Here is a 12,892-nt window from a genome sequence, read left to right as displayed (position 1 = left end):
TGCTGTGTTAGCCTTTTTTCTTCATCCGACCGCCTCGAACTTAGACGTAGGAATTGTGAATTCCGTGTCTTTTATGGAATCTCTGGGTTTTATTCCCGTAGCCCTGGCCGCCTCGTTGTTCAAAGCCGCGACGACCTGGGGGAGCCTCTGAGTCCATTCCCTGTTGCGTTTGGAGGGATCTTCCAGCTCTTTCCAATAATGGTACCCAAGAGAACGCTCGGCCAGGGTCTTATTAAATCTTTCGACGATGCTTTGACCCCTGTGGTACTCAGCTTCAGCTCTTCTAATCTTAGTGTCGTGGTCTTTCAGGGTCTTAGTAACGACGCCCATGAACTCTGTCCCCGCATCCACTTGCAGCAGCTTAGGCCATTTCAAAACGCGCTTATAAATCCTACCTAGGGCTTCTGCGACTTCCCCAGAATCCTTGCTGGTTATGGGTTCGGCGTCCTTGTATCTGCTTGCGATATCAACTACGGTCAAAGCGTACCTATAGGTCTTTCTTTCTCACCTTGTCGTGCGGTAAGAAGAGCAAATCTGCCTGATGAACTTCATTGGGGGCATTTACGGTAAAGCTGGGCCTGGGAATGTACTTAGGCACGGGAAGATAAACCTGCCAGATGGTTTGTTTTTTCAACCAGTACTTAGCCGTTTCATCTGATACCCTGGCCGCGGTCGCGAGTTTCTTGATAGCTGACGCTCCTTTCCAATAGCCTTCAGGCCCATAGTAAATCCTTTTAAGTTTGTCCTCTACGCGGCCCATTATATGAATTCCAAAACAAGATTGATTTGACGTCCATTGAAATCCACCGTCTTTCCGTCCACTTTAATGGTGATGTTTATGCTTTCCACCAAATTAGACAAGTCATAGCTCAAAGAAATGGGGGTGTATTCTACCAGGTCAAATGGATTACCTTTGGGTAGAAACTTGGACATAAGAGAAGACTTTTCTCCATTATTGTAACTATGGACCAAGTCGCAATAGACTTCGTAAGAGGATGCGACTTTCCATTTTACATCATATGTAGTACCGCTATTTATTGTGGTACTAGTAAGGCCCAGGAGTTCTACCAATGAACTGCCTTTTAAATTAACGCTCCCACTATTTTTTTTGAATTTCATTTCATGGGGTAATCCTGTGGTAAGAGTATATCCATGCTTTGCTAGCTCCTTAGCCAGTGTTATAGGTGTGTATTGGGAATCTGGTATTTTTGGTTTGGCGGCATTGTCAACGACAAAGCCGCCAATCAAATTATACCAAGAATTGTACAAAGAGCAACTAACCAACCGAACCCTTTCCGCGCGGATGGGAGGATTCAGATAAGTGGTAAAGTTATTCTTGTCGCTTTCCAAAAAGACGATCATTATATTAGATACGCCAAGGCCACGCCTCCTGCCAGCCCTGCGACTCCTACGAAGACCAACTCACTATTTTTTTGTTTCTTAGAAGGCTGGTAGTAATTCTTAAAGTCAGGCTTCTTTAACACCACTGTTGGGTGCGCCTGCGAATAAAGTTTGAAGGCGTAGTCTGTGTTTTCAAAGTTCTTATCCGCCTGCATTTTGTCTTGGTAATTCTTATCCAACCAATCCCTGTAAGCTTGTCTTTTTTTATTCCAAACCGCCACGTCTCGCTGATATTTCTCCAGCGCTAAGTCGTGCCTTTTTCTTTCGGCGTTAGATTCTGCGTTTTTATCACCGCTAACTAATTTATCCAGATATCTACCGCCATAATTAGCTCCTGTAAATGCTAAAGCTGCAATAACTCCACCTGCGACTAAGCTAACCATTATATATTAGAAAATCACAGGGATTTTCACGCCGTTGGCAGGTACTTTTCCTTTCGTAGGTAATCCTTTAGCAGGATAGCCCCGCCAACGGCAGCGGTCATCTTAGCGAAATTAGCGAAGCTCTTGCTTGGGTCTTCAGTAAAGTCTTCTTTGAGCACTTTCTTACCAACCCAACCAATACCCGCAACAATAGAGGTAATGATAGCTGCCTCTTCAACAGTTTTCAACAATGCAGTCGACATTATATTACAAAGCGAGAAGGTCATTCCATTTCAGGGATTTTGCTTTTTCTAACCTCCACAGGTGTGTGATATGTTGGGGCCTCCCACTTTACTTCTGGCTTCGTAGCCCGCCATTGTAAGTAAAGGCTGCCTGCTGCTATAGCAATTCCTATCGCGCCAATGACGTAGCCGGGATTAATAAAGGATTCGCTTTCGTCCTCCACCTTTTCTTCTTTTTTGGCTTTGTTCTTCCTGTTCATCTCCGCGAGCTTCTTACCCGCGGCAACTCTGCCTGCAGATTTAGGCTTGGTAATCTTCTGCTCCTCCTGAGGTTGTTCTTCGGTGCCACTCATCTTATATCTAAGGACTTGAAGGACTTGATAATAACTTGACGGCGACTTGACAATGACTTAAGGATGACTTGATTAAGTACTTAAGGACGACTTGGCAATGACTTGACTAAGTACTTGAGAATGACTTAAGACGACTTGACTAAGTACTTGACAATGACTTGACTAAGTACTTAAGACGACTTGACAATGACTTGACTAAGTACTTAAGGATGACTTGACTAAGTACTTGACAATGACTTGACTAAGTACTTAAGGATGACTTGACTAAGTACTTGAGGCGACTTGATCATCAGCAAGTGCTGCCTGGAAGACCTTTTCGACTTCTCTATCCTTCTTGAAGTCCTTCCAAGATGTTCCGAAGGAACCTAGTACCTCCTTCAAGTCGACGTGCTGAGCTACGTGCAAAGCCGCAGAGGCTACTGCCATTAACTTACCGCACTTCAAAGACAACCACCCGCAGGTTATTTTAAGTTCTTGGGATATGACATAGTCCTCGCTAATGTCCTTCCGCAGTTGCTCCACATCGTCTATGGGCAGTGCAAGTCCAAGCAATTTAGTCGCAAGTCGGATAGCGGAGTCTGCGACGGCGTCCGTGGTCTTACTTGCAAGGGCAGCCTCGTACCTCTTATGGAACTTTTTGACTTCCTCTTCTGACAACTTGTTAACTTGCTCACGGGTAAGTTCCTTGCCTATCATTTCTTTACACTTCCCCGAAGACACAAGGATGTTGAGTTGTTCCTTGAGGTTACTTTCGTCTAACTGTGTGGGGACTTCATCTAAGAGCTGCTCAATCTCCATATACATTAGGAGTTAAAGATCTGAGATCTTTATTGAATACGGAAACCTCAAAGAGAAGATCATCTTGGAATGTTGATGCGTCTTTAAATGCCGCATGTATTCATGCAACTGTTCCTTGGATATCTCACCGCCGTAGTCGCTTAAGATGGTTTCCAGGTCAGACTTACTGGGTGTATAAAATACGACCAGGGAGCCTATGTTTTCCCTGAAGGGTTTAGAGACACTGGTAAGCTGCTGCGAGAGCAACCAAACACTAATATTGTCATGTCTGCCGCTGAAAGCGAGCTTCACTAATTCGGAGGTGCGCTTTTTTACGTCGTCCCCACAGGCAATGTCATCCAGTATGAGTAAAGTCTGTGTATCTTTAGGGAATTGTTTGTGCCAGAACTTCAAATGGTTGGATAACTCATTAGGGTCCAATATGTCCACAAAGAAGTCGTCATCTTTCACTCCTATGCCTTCCCAGGTGCGGTTATTCACGTAGGTGGGGCATAATAGCACGATGTAGTCGAAACGGTATCTAAAGGGTCCTAATAGCTGCTCCACGATGAACTGGGTCTTTCCGCAGCCGGTGGGTCCTACTATCAGAGCGTTACAAGGCATGTGATCTGGATTCATATATAGATGGAACCAGTGGAAGCAGTAAGAAGAATGACCGCCGACGCAAAGGATAAAAAAAACACCATAGAAATACAAAGGGAAGAAATAGATCGGTTAAAAGAGCGTGTGCAGGAATTGTATGATGAAATGTGTAGTCTGAAGCGTGCAGAACGGTTTGGTGCGCTTTTGACAATAGTGGGTTGGGCTACGGAGTCCGTTAAGGACTTCATTCAATATCCTCTATAGAATGTTAACGATAAGGAACCTCGAAATGAATTAGGTCCATCGCGCAATGGCATCCTTAGGCGACTTCATCGTCGTTGCTGGCGTAGCATTTCCGCCTTCTGTAGCAGCGCATCTTTCATACGCATTTCAGCATAGCAACTGAAAGTACGTGCTTGTGATGGATCGTATAAGCACTGCCACAAGTGTTGTTCCTTCCTGACGCAGCCACACTTATCGCAAGTGTCGTTCCAGTAGTCTACGTTCTCCCAGGCGACCTTTTCAAATGTGACGTCGAAGTTCACAAAGAGGTTGTCTATTTCTTTTTTCTGGTTGTTTAATTGCCTTACCGTGTCGACTGGACAACAACGTTCTGCTACGTCGCCATGCTCTTCGCAGACGACTTCTGAAAGGTCGTATCGTTTACATCTGTATTTGTGCCAGGCATCTTCAAAGGATGCGTTGCAGCTTTTGCAAAGAGATTTGAGGCAGACTCTGTGTTCCATGTGGTATGCTAGTGCTTGAGGAGAGCTTAGTACCTTGTAGCATTCTTCGCAAGTAAGGTTGTGTGCGTTGTTTCGGCGACAGACTTTGTTTTTGACGTGGTAGGAACAAGCTTGCGCGGTAGCAAAGGTCTTATTGCAATGTTCGCATGTCGTTTCTGTCGCGCGTTGCTTAAAGCAGACCTTGTTTTTGACGTGGTAGGAACGAGCTTGGCTGGTCGTAAAGGTCTTATTGCAATGTTCGCATGTCGTTGCTGCGCGTTGCTTAAAGCAGACCTTGTTTTCGGTGTGATAGTTAAGTCGCTGTAAGGAACTGAATCGTTTGTTGCAATCGTTGCACGTCATTATAGTAGGGTGTTCTTTATGCCTTATTAATGATCCTACTTCGTTGTTGCTGATAGGGTAGGGTCTCTTAAGGCCTTTAGTTTTAATGTCATTATTTCTTAATGTTTTGAATGTTATTAGGCTTATATTCTTAGGGCCTTTAGTTTTAATGATAGGGTATTATTTCTTAATGTTTTGAATGTTATTAGGCTTATATTCTTAGGGCCTTTAGTTTTAATGATACCTTATTATTCTTTAATGATATCTCATTAACATTACTTAATATAATAAATAAAAAGAGGATAATATGAAGGACCCTAAAATAAGTCTTTACGTAACGTATCCTAAGAAAGAATAATAAGATATTATTAAGATCTCCTTACATCACCGATATACTACATCAAAGTTAAGGCGCAGGAGCCTGGGAGGAATTCTAGTTACCCTTTCAATATATGGACTGCATTACATGTGAACTACCTGCCGACTGCATAATTCGTGAGGAGAAAAAATACACCTGTCCTCATTGTAATAAGGTATTCCCCGAAGGATCCTTTGTTGGGCATTGGTGTCCCACAGATCCTAAAACACAAAGAACTTTAGTTTACAAAGAGGATCTGTAAGGTATGTATATGGAGCGACTGAAATACCGTCAAAAGACCATAAGCACCCTTTGTGGTGACTGCGGTCAAAAGCTGTCCACCCTCCAAGCCTTACAATATCACCGCGACAACAGGGTCTGTCTTAAGAACTGCTGCCGCCGCTGTGATGAGCCCTTCTTTGAAGAGAACTGGCATAAGTACCGCTGCCGCCGTTACCACCTAGAAGGTATTGCCTGCGAAACCCACGGTGACATAGCCGAACGCTGTTGCCCCCTTGAAACCTCCCGGGCGCTGACAAAACGTAAGAAGGAAATTGACCAAACCTTTGTAGGCTTTGACGACGTTGAGGGCGTTAAATGGGAGGACAGGGAACACTGGGAGGCTATTTGCGATCGCTGTGGCTGTCAACGGAGTGGACAACATATTTGGTGCTGTCTATACGACGGACCACGTCCTTTAGACCATTACCTGGCGGTACGAAAGGCTTGGAAAAATGATAAAGATATATGATACCTCAAATCGCAGCATTCGTAGGAGGCGTCTTAATTACCGTATCCGCTTACCAGATAACAGAAAAAATGAGGTCCGCCGTAGCAGACCAATACTTAACCGCCCATGAGGATGACTTCTAATCGCACAGAGGATTAGCATCTACCTTCCTTTCAACGTCGAACTTCCATCGACCGCTGACCTTACCATAGCTGCGTATGTGCGTGAATTCCTCACCTTGAAGGACGTACCGCACGCAGTCGGGTGCCCACAGTGTGCACTCTTTACCTTCGTGTTCCAAGACCAACCTTAAACGGCTAATGTCTTCGAACACAACGTAATTTTTTATTCTGTATGAAATGCCTTGGACTAATTCACGCCAGTGTGTCTGTTCAACTATCATTATATCTATGAAATATTCTTTGGTGTGTATGTAAAGTATTTTGGGATTTGAAGGACTTAACACACCAAGGACAAGGGATGCGAATGCCGGCAGCATAGGCGTCGATCTCCCTACATATAAGGTCGTAATCATTGCACACCATAGTTAGGTAACCATTTGCTTCGTATTGTGCGAGTAATGCCTCTTGTTTTGAGGATAATACGCCGTTACCCTTAGGTGTCTTCAACTCCAAGCATAACCCATTATATTTTTTATGTGCATTGAGAACTAAGATGTCAGGCTGACCTGCCTGGTAACCTTTCTGCCAACATACTATTCTTTTGCTAGCTGAGTCCTGTAGTTCTCCAAGACCTGGTGCCAGCAGTAGGATAGGGTGGAATCGACGTATGTAGTTTACGACCTTCTTATGCAGGTCAAATTCATTTTCTATTTTGAATATTAACTTATTAGGACTGTCAAAGCGCCGCTCTATTTCATACTTACCTGTTTTCCTGAGGGTAGGGAGAACATCACCTAACACCCATTTTCTGAACTCCTTAGCTACGGACTTTTCAGATCCGAATATTAACTCATAAAGACCCATTTCAGTGATGTAAACGGTATGTGGTTGCGCATTAAGGGTGTCAGTCAGATTGACACCCTTTATAGACCCTAAAGTTACCTTGTTTTCCTCTGAGACGTGTGCTCTAGCTGCGTCCCTAGAGTTAACGTAACCCAACGCCAAAGCCACCTCCTTCGCTTTGAAATAAAGTTTATCGCCTTGCACTATGCATTGCAGTTTGGTGTTGTTGTTTTTGAATACGCGAAGCATTATATACGTAAGAGATATTTTTTTGGTTAAGGAAGCGCATTAATATGCAATGCTCTTTAGCTGATTCATTTCTACAGTCAGTTGCGCGTCAGAGACAACGAAGACGTATGCGTTGATCTTGTCTGAGTCACTTGCGCTAGTGTTTGGGTCACGCTTGATTTCCAGGGTAATGCCGTCCTGGGTATTTACCAGACGCAATCCCTGCCCATGTAAATCCTCGTCGTTGGTGGTTCGCATGTCAATCCACAATGCATACTTATCGGTAAAGAACTCGCCGGGTGCAACTTGATCCCCAAACTTTCTTTTTATTTCCCTGTAGATGTCTGAGGGCTTCATTCCCTGCGAATACACCTTATTTGGAACTCCATTGATGCTAATCCCGACGTTGGTGATGTTGGGGTTATGAAAGGCTTCAGAGTCGCGCTTACCGGCTTCATAAGGTTTGATAAATACCAACATCAGCCCTGTAAGACTACGACGTGGTAAATTAATGCTCTGAGTAATTACCGCGTCTGTCTTATCCAGGAAACTAAAGGTTTTGTACATTACCGCGTGGTCATACAAGAAAGCCTTTCCGGAGCTGTATTCCATGCCAGCGCTGCGTGCTAGATCTTCGGAATGTATGGTTTCATACTGCAATTCCAGGTTGGTAATGGCATATGGAGGAATACTTCCCGACAACGCAGTGCTTAACCCGCCAATGATGTTAGTTATGTTGGCTAAGGTCACTTCAAACTGCAACTCACTCAACTGTCTAGGATAATAAACTCCGTGGCTGGTAATAGCCTCAAAGTCCAATGGTATTACGTATTTAGTACCATAGGCTGTCTTAATGGCCTTTGCATCTGCCACTGCGGTTTCTCCGCTGCCGTCAGTAGGTTGTGTCTTGGTAGGAGTCCTAACCTTACGTAAGATTGTGCTACCAATACCCTGCTCTATCTTTTGTGCCCTTTCGAATGCAGTCAACCACAGATCTTTGTAAGTGGTGTAAAGGTCATAGTTGTTTAAGTCTAAGAGGGATTCCCCGGCAAACTTTACTCGCATCTTTGAGACGATGTTGCGACCAAGGTTGTTAACGATAATCCTTTCATCTGCGACGGTAGGTTGCACCGTCAAATCAAACCTTAAAGCTAAGGTGCCAGGAACTAAGACTAGGTTATCTGTTAGTCGAGGCACACCTACGTACAGCGTTTCTCCAGGTCTAGCGCTGCTGGGGGTAAAGGTGACTCGGTGAAAGGTGCGTTCTGCTTTCAGTCCGCCAACCTGCTTAGGTAATATATTGGGGTTTAACTTTGAGCTTATCATATATAATGGAAGTAGAAGGAACAGATTTCGATCCCACCACTGAAGAAGGTCAAGTCGATATTAACGACGAAGAATATGAAACCCTGCTTCCTGATGACAATGTAGACCCCCGAGGCCTTTTTGATAAATTGCTGAGCAAGTATGGCGTCAGGGCCCGCGATGCTATGCGTTCCTTGAGAGATAAATTTAGGTCTAAGAACCCCCACACGCCTATTCCAGAATACTTACAAATGGAATCCCTTGGCGTGCGGTCGGACTTAACAGCGGACCTCCTCAATGACCTAAGAGAGCGATACCCAAACATAAACCTGGCTACTTTGGACTTCCAAATAGGAGACAAAGGGCAGGTTCAAGTTAGAGAATCGGGTAGGGAAAAATGGCACAACCTGTATCAAAGGAGAAATACCAGCCTGCTTAACAACCAGCTTCCAAAAGGAGTCACAAATGCGCTTGGAACGCCCAACTTGACGATGCTAAGCACTTTGACTCAAGAGGAAACAAAAGTTGCTCAAAGGACCTTTATTAGAGGTATTTCGAAGCCTGGCTACAAAGATGCCCTCAGATCCGCAATCAGACTGCAAGAGGAGCGCCAGGAAAAACTCAACCAATTAGAGACCGTCAAAGAGGAAAAAAGCAAACAACTTGAAGAACTTCCAAAAGATAGCGACGCGACTGGAGGCTTGGTGAGCTTCTTGCAAAAGGTAAAAGCTGAAAAGGAAGCACTTCAAAAGGAAATGCAGGAAAATAAGGTAACCATCAACGACCTTAGGCGACAACTCGACGAAGCAACCAAGAAAGGGGGTAATGTCGATAGTCACTTTAATGCCGTCCAGGAGGAAAACCAAGCATTGCAGGGGCGTATAGAAGAATTAGAAAACGAATTCATGAAACAAAGTAGGTTAACAACTGCAAGCCATGTCGCCGAAATTGCAGACTTTAGAGCTAGGCTTTCTAAGCTGTTGGAAGAAAAAAGCACCGCAAGAAATCAGCTAAGGGCTGCTTTGAATGAATCGGCGGGAAAAGACGCAGAACTACAGCGTCTGGGAAAAGAATTGATGGAGTCTGTTGACAGAGAAAGGCAAGTAATGGTGGACAAGGCAGTGGCGGAGGAACGAATACGACAACTTCAACAGGCCGTCGAAGACCTGGAGGGGCAAATAGAGCGGCAGCAGGAAGTAGTTGCGGACCAAAATCGTCCCGAAGAGGAAAGGGAAGCAGCTCAAAAGGAAGTAGAAACCCTTCAGGAGCGCCTTGCAGAATTACATACGCAAAAGGAAAACCTGGAAAGAGAATTGGGGCTTACCACCAAGGAAAAGGTAAAAAGAGCCCTCTTGAAGTATGGTATTCCACTGGCATTCGCGGTCGCTATTTCAAGCGTAGTAGGTGTGATCTTTTCTGCGCTTAAGGCTACAGGCGCAGGCGTAAAAAAATTAGGTAATGGACTAACGGCCTTAGGAAAAAAGATGGCAGCCGGTTTGCCTGGGCTGCTGGGTTCAGTTGTTTCCTTGGCACTTAGGGCCGGCGGAGAACTATTGAAGTTCGTGGGGAATAACGTTTGGATATTAGTAGTAGCTATTGGGGTGGTACTCTTGAAGAAGATGAAGGTTTAATCTTATCTGGGTACGTTACTGGTGGCTTATCGTCGTCGGGAATCCGAGGTGTCCTCGACTGGGGATAAGTAAAGATAGTATTCGCGCCGCCTTGATAATGCGAAACTAAAGGTATGAAAGTCATAGTACTAATGGTCTTATGACTCCAGGTAGCATCCACCGGGGAGCCAGCTGCCGGATAGGTGGTATTTATCCCAACAATACCCGAATGGGTTCTCCTTGTGTCGCTTGGACGAATTTGAAGCCTCGCATGTTGACAATTAGCTATTATGTGAAAAGTCACCGGTGTTAGGTTCTCCAAGCTCGTGGTCGTGGGCTCAAAAGTGAAGTGGGTTAAATGCCTCTTATTTTTTTTTTTCCTGTAGGGTAGTAGTGGGTGGTCATTCTCATCAAGGATTCTAAACCCAACATTGCAATCATTCCACGCACTAATGTTAATAGTGCATATGATAATACCAAGACCTCCAACCTTCACCTGCAGGTTGGTATCATGCCAGCTATCGTCAGAGTACTCCTCCTCCTCTAAATAATGAAAAAACGAATCTTCCTTTACATGTGGGTTATTCATATATTTAAAGGCTAACTACCGTAAGGGCGCTAATAGTTTTGTGATTATAAACGTAATCTCTTTTATCATCTATGCTATTTATCGTAACCCTCCCCGTATCGTCTACTCTTATCTGCAGCTTTACCTTCCCATGACAATCGGCGACCATATGAAAAGTCCAAACCGATAGATTTTCGAGGCTGCTGGGGTTGGGCTCTACGGAGAAATGCGTAGGCTCCCTGTTATCATCTTTTACGCGCATAGGCTGTAATACTCCATTGTCGTCGCAGAAGCGAAATCCTACGTTGGCATGACTACTTGCGCCAATGCAAATACTACAAAGGATTAACTTCTTTCCTGAGTAGTTCAAATTCACAGACATCCCCGTAACATCAACCCAAGATGCCTGGGTGTATCTTTTCTCACCTTTGTAAGTCGTATAAACACAATCTACTCCAGCCATGTAGGGGTTGTTCATCGCCATATATAATAGCTCAGACCAATGCTTGCAACTGTTAAGCCGGCTTTTAGTAAGTTATGGTTATATTCCTCGGGTATAACCTTCTTTACTGGTTTCTTTGGCAGCACCTTTTTTAATGGTTTTTCTACCTCTTTTTTTGGTTTCTCTACGAAGTGAGGAATGCTCTTGGTCATGTCAGAGTTCACGTCATTCACCCCAAACTTCATATCCTTAGTAGCTCGCTGCAGCTTATTGTTATAACCCACAACGGAATTGGTGTTAATAACCAAATTACTTGGCATTAACCAACAACCAGGCGACAAAGCGTAATCCAGTCGCACTTTAGACTGCTGCACCGCTAATTGATATCTCTGCACCGACTTGGATATGTCGTTCTCTATTATTGCTGACTCAAATAAAGTTAGGAATTCTTCTTGCGTTTCCCGCGAAGCACCTTGGGATCCAACGATGGGGCTGCGGGTATTTACCTGCGCTCCTAAGATACAGTACACGAATGCTTCAATGCTGCGGTTAATCCTGGCTAGGTTTCTTAGACCTTTTCCTTTCATCAACACGAATGGATCCCAAGTGCCGAGGTAGTTCGATTGGATTCTGGTAATTAATGAATTATTGCTCTTATCACCACCCATATCACCGAACTCTAACTCATTACTTGGGTATTTTTGATGTCCGTAGTCGGCTGGCTTCTCACCGTTGGCACCCCAAACGTAAACTATACCCAGCCCATGCGTCTTACCCTCTTTGTAACGAAAATCTTTTTGCTGTGGTTTGAACTCATTAATTAACCTTTCCAGGGCTGCGGCGTCATATCGATTATTCAATGGATTAAATGCCTTATCTCCCGGTAAAGGTACGTTAAGCTCCTTCAACAACCTCCTTACCGTAAAGGCAACGTGAAACCGCATAAATGAAATGTGGAACATGTCCGCGGCAACACCACAACCTTTAGTGGCAGCCCAGACAGCAAAGTTTAACTGCTGTGGCCAATATCGCATATTGGGTCCTGCTAACCATTCCCTGGTCTCTTTACCTGACGTATGCTTTAACATCGTATCCCCATAGATATTCCTTACTACTATATCAAATGATTGCTTACCCACTGAAATCTTCAGGAACGTTACCATCGTTTCAAATTCGTTTACACCACCTTCAGCATCGTAAAATGGGTAATCTTCCTTGTTCATTAATAAATCCCTTGGGAAATTAGGCTGTACAACCGGTAAATGCTTCACCTGATCGACCAGCGTAGGTTTTAAATCCTCATTGCTGTACATTCTTTCACCGTTATAGTAAATACCATCGGGTCTTCTTTCGAACTTACTAGCACCCGCATGTGGAAACCTTTTCCTAAATTCTCTCCAATTCCAGTAATTTTGGTTGTCGTGTATATCATTCCCAAAAGCGTCGTACATTATATATAATGGATGTTATAGCATCAGCACCTCCGCTCTATCCTGATTTACCTAATGAATTGAATGCCGAGAACTTTCGTTTGAATAAGGTAAATCTAATCCTGGCTTACTTGGAAGGGCAAACGAAACACTATGAAAAAGTCCAAAAAAAGTACGTCAGAGCCCGGAGTACGCTACATAAGATTGCGATAACTTCAGGATCCATATCTGTCGTGTTAACGGGCTCCGGCGTTGCTACTTCGCTTACTGGGCCGGGAATAATCGTTGGAGTTCCTTTGGCCGGCGTTGGGGCAGCCTGTGGTATTATTTCAGCTGTTGCTACGGGCATTATGAAACAGTTGTCAAGCAAAATATCAAAACACGACACGACAATAGCTCTGTCAAGGGCTAAAGTAAATACGATCACTGACCTTGTCTCAAAGGCTTTGCG

General features: G+C 44.3%; 1 protein-coding gene across 3 annotated transcripts; it reads right to left on the bottom strand.

The window, feature by feature from the left end:
* Positions 1–3,788: 3,788 nt before the first annotated feature.
* LOC148911101 (uncharacterized) lies at positions 3,789–12,892 on the bottom strand. Of its 3 annotated transcripts, none has more exons than XM_089030466.1 (2): positions 12,873–12,892; positions 3,789–5,384 (listed from the first exon to the last, which is right to left on the bottom strand). In XM_089030466.1, exon 2 carries the CDS (start codon positions 4,824–4,826, stop codon positions 4,068–4,070), a length of 759 nt encoding a protein of 252 aa, XP_088886592.1. In that variant the 5' UTR covers positions 4,827–5,384; positions 12,873–12,892; the 3' UTR covers positions 3,789–4,067. The 3 variants fall into 3 exon arrangements, with proteins under 3 accessions (XP_088886592.1, XP_088886591.1, XP_088886594.1); XM_089030465.1 differs by lacking the exon at positions 12,873–12,892 and adding an exon at positions 12,147–12,798; XM_089030468.1 differs by lacking the exon at positions 12,873–12,892 and adding an exon at positions 12,147–12,801 and having other exon boundaries at positions 5,151–5,384.

This window comes from Actinia tenebrosa, unplaced genomic scaffold (genome assembly GCF_029948245.1).
Source record: "Actinia tenebrosa isolate PJP-AT-01 unplaced genomic scaffold, QUT_ActTen_1.0 PGA_scaffold15__27_contigs__length_11533743, whole genome shotgun sequence".
Classification (NCBI taxonomy): Eukaryota; Metazoa; Cnidaria; class Anthozoa; order Actiniaria; family Actiniidae; genus Actinia; species Actinia tenebrosa.
The sequence above is the reverse complement of the archived record's forward strand: the minus strand, read 5'-3'. Positions and strand labels throughout refer to the sequence as shown.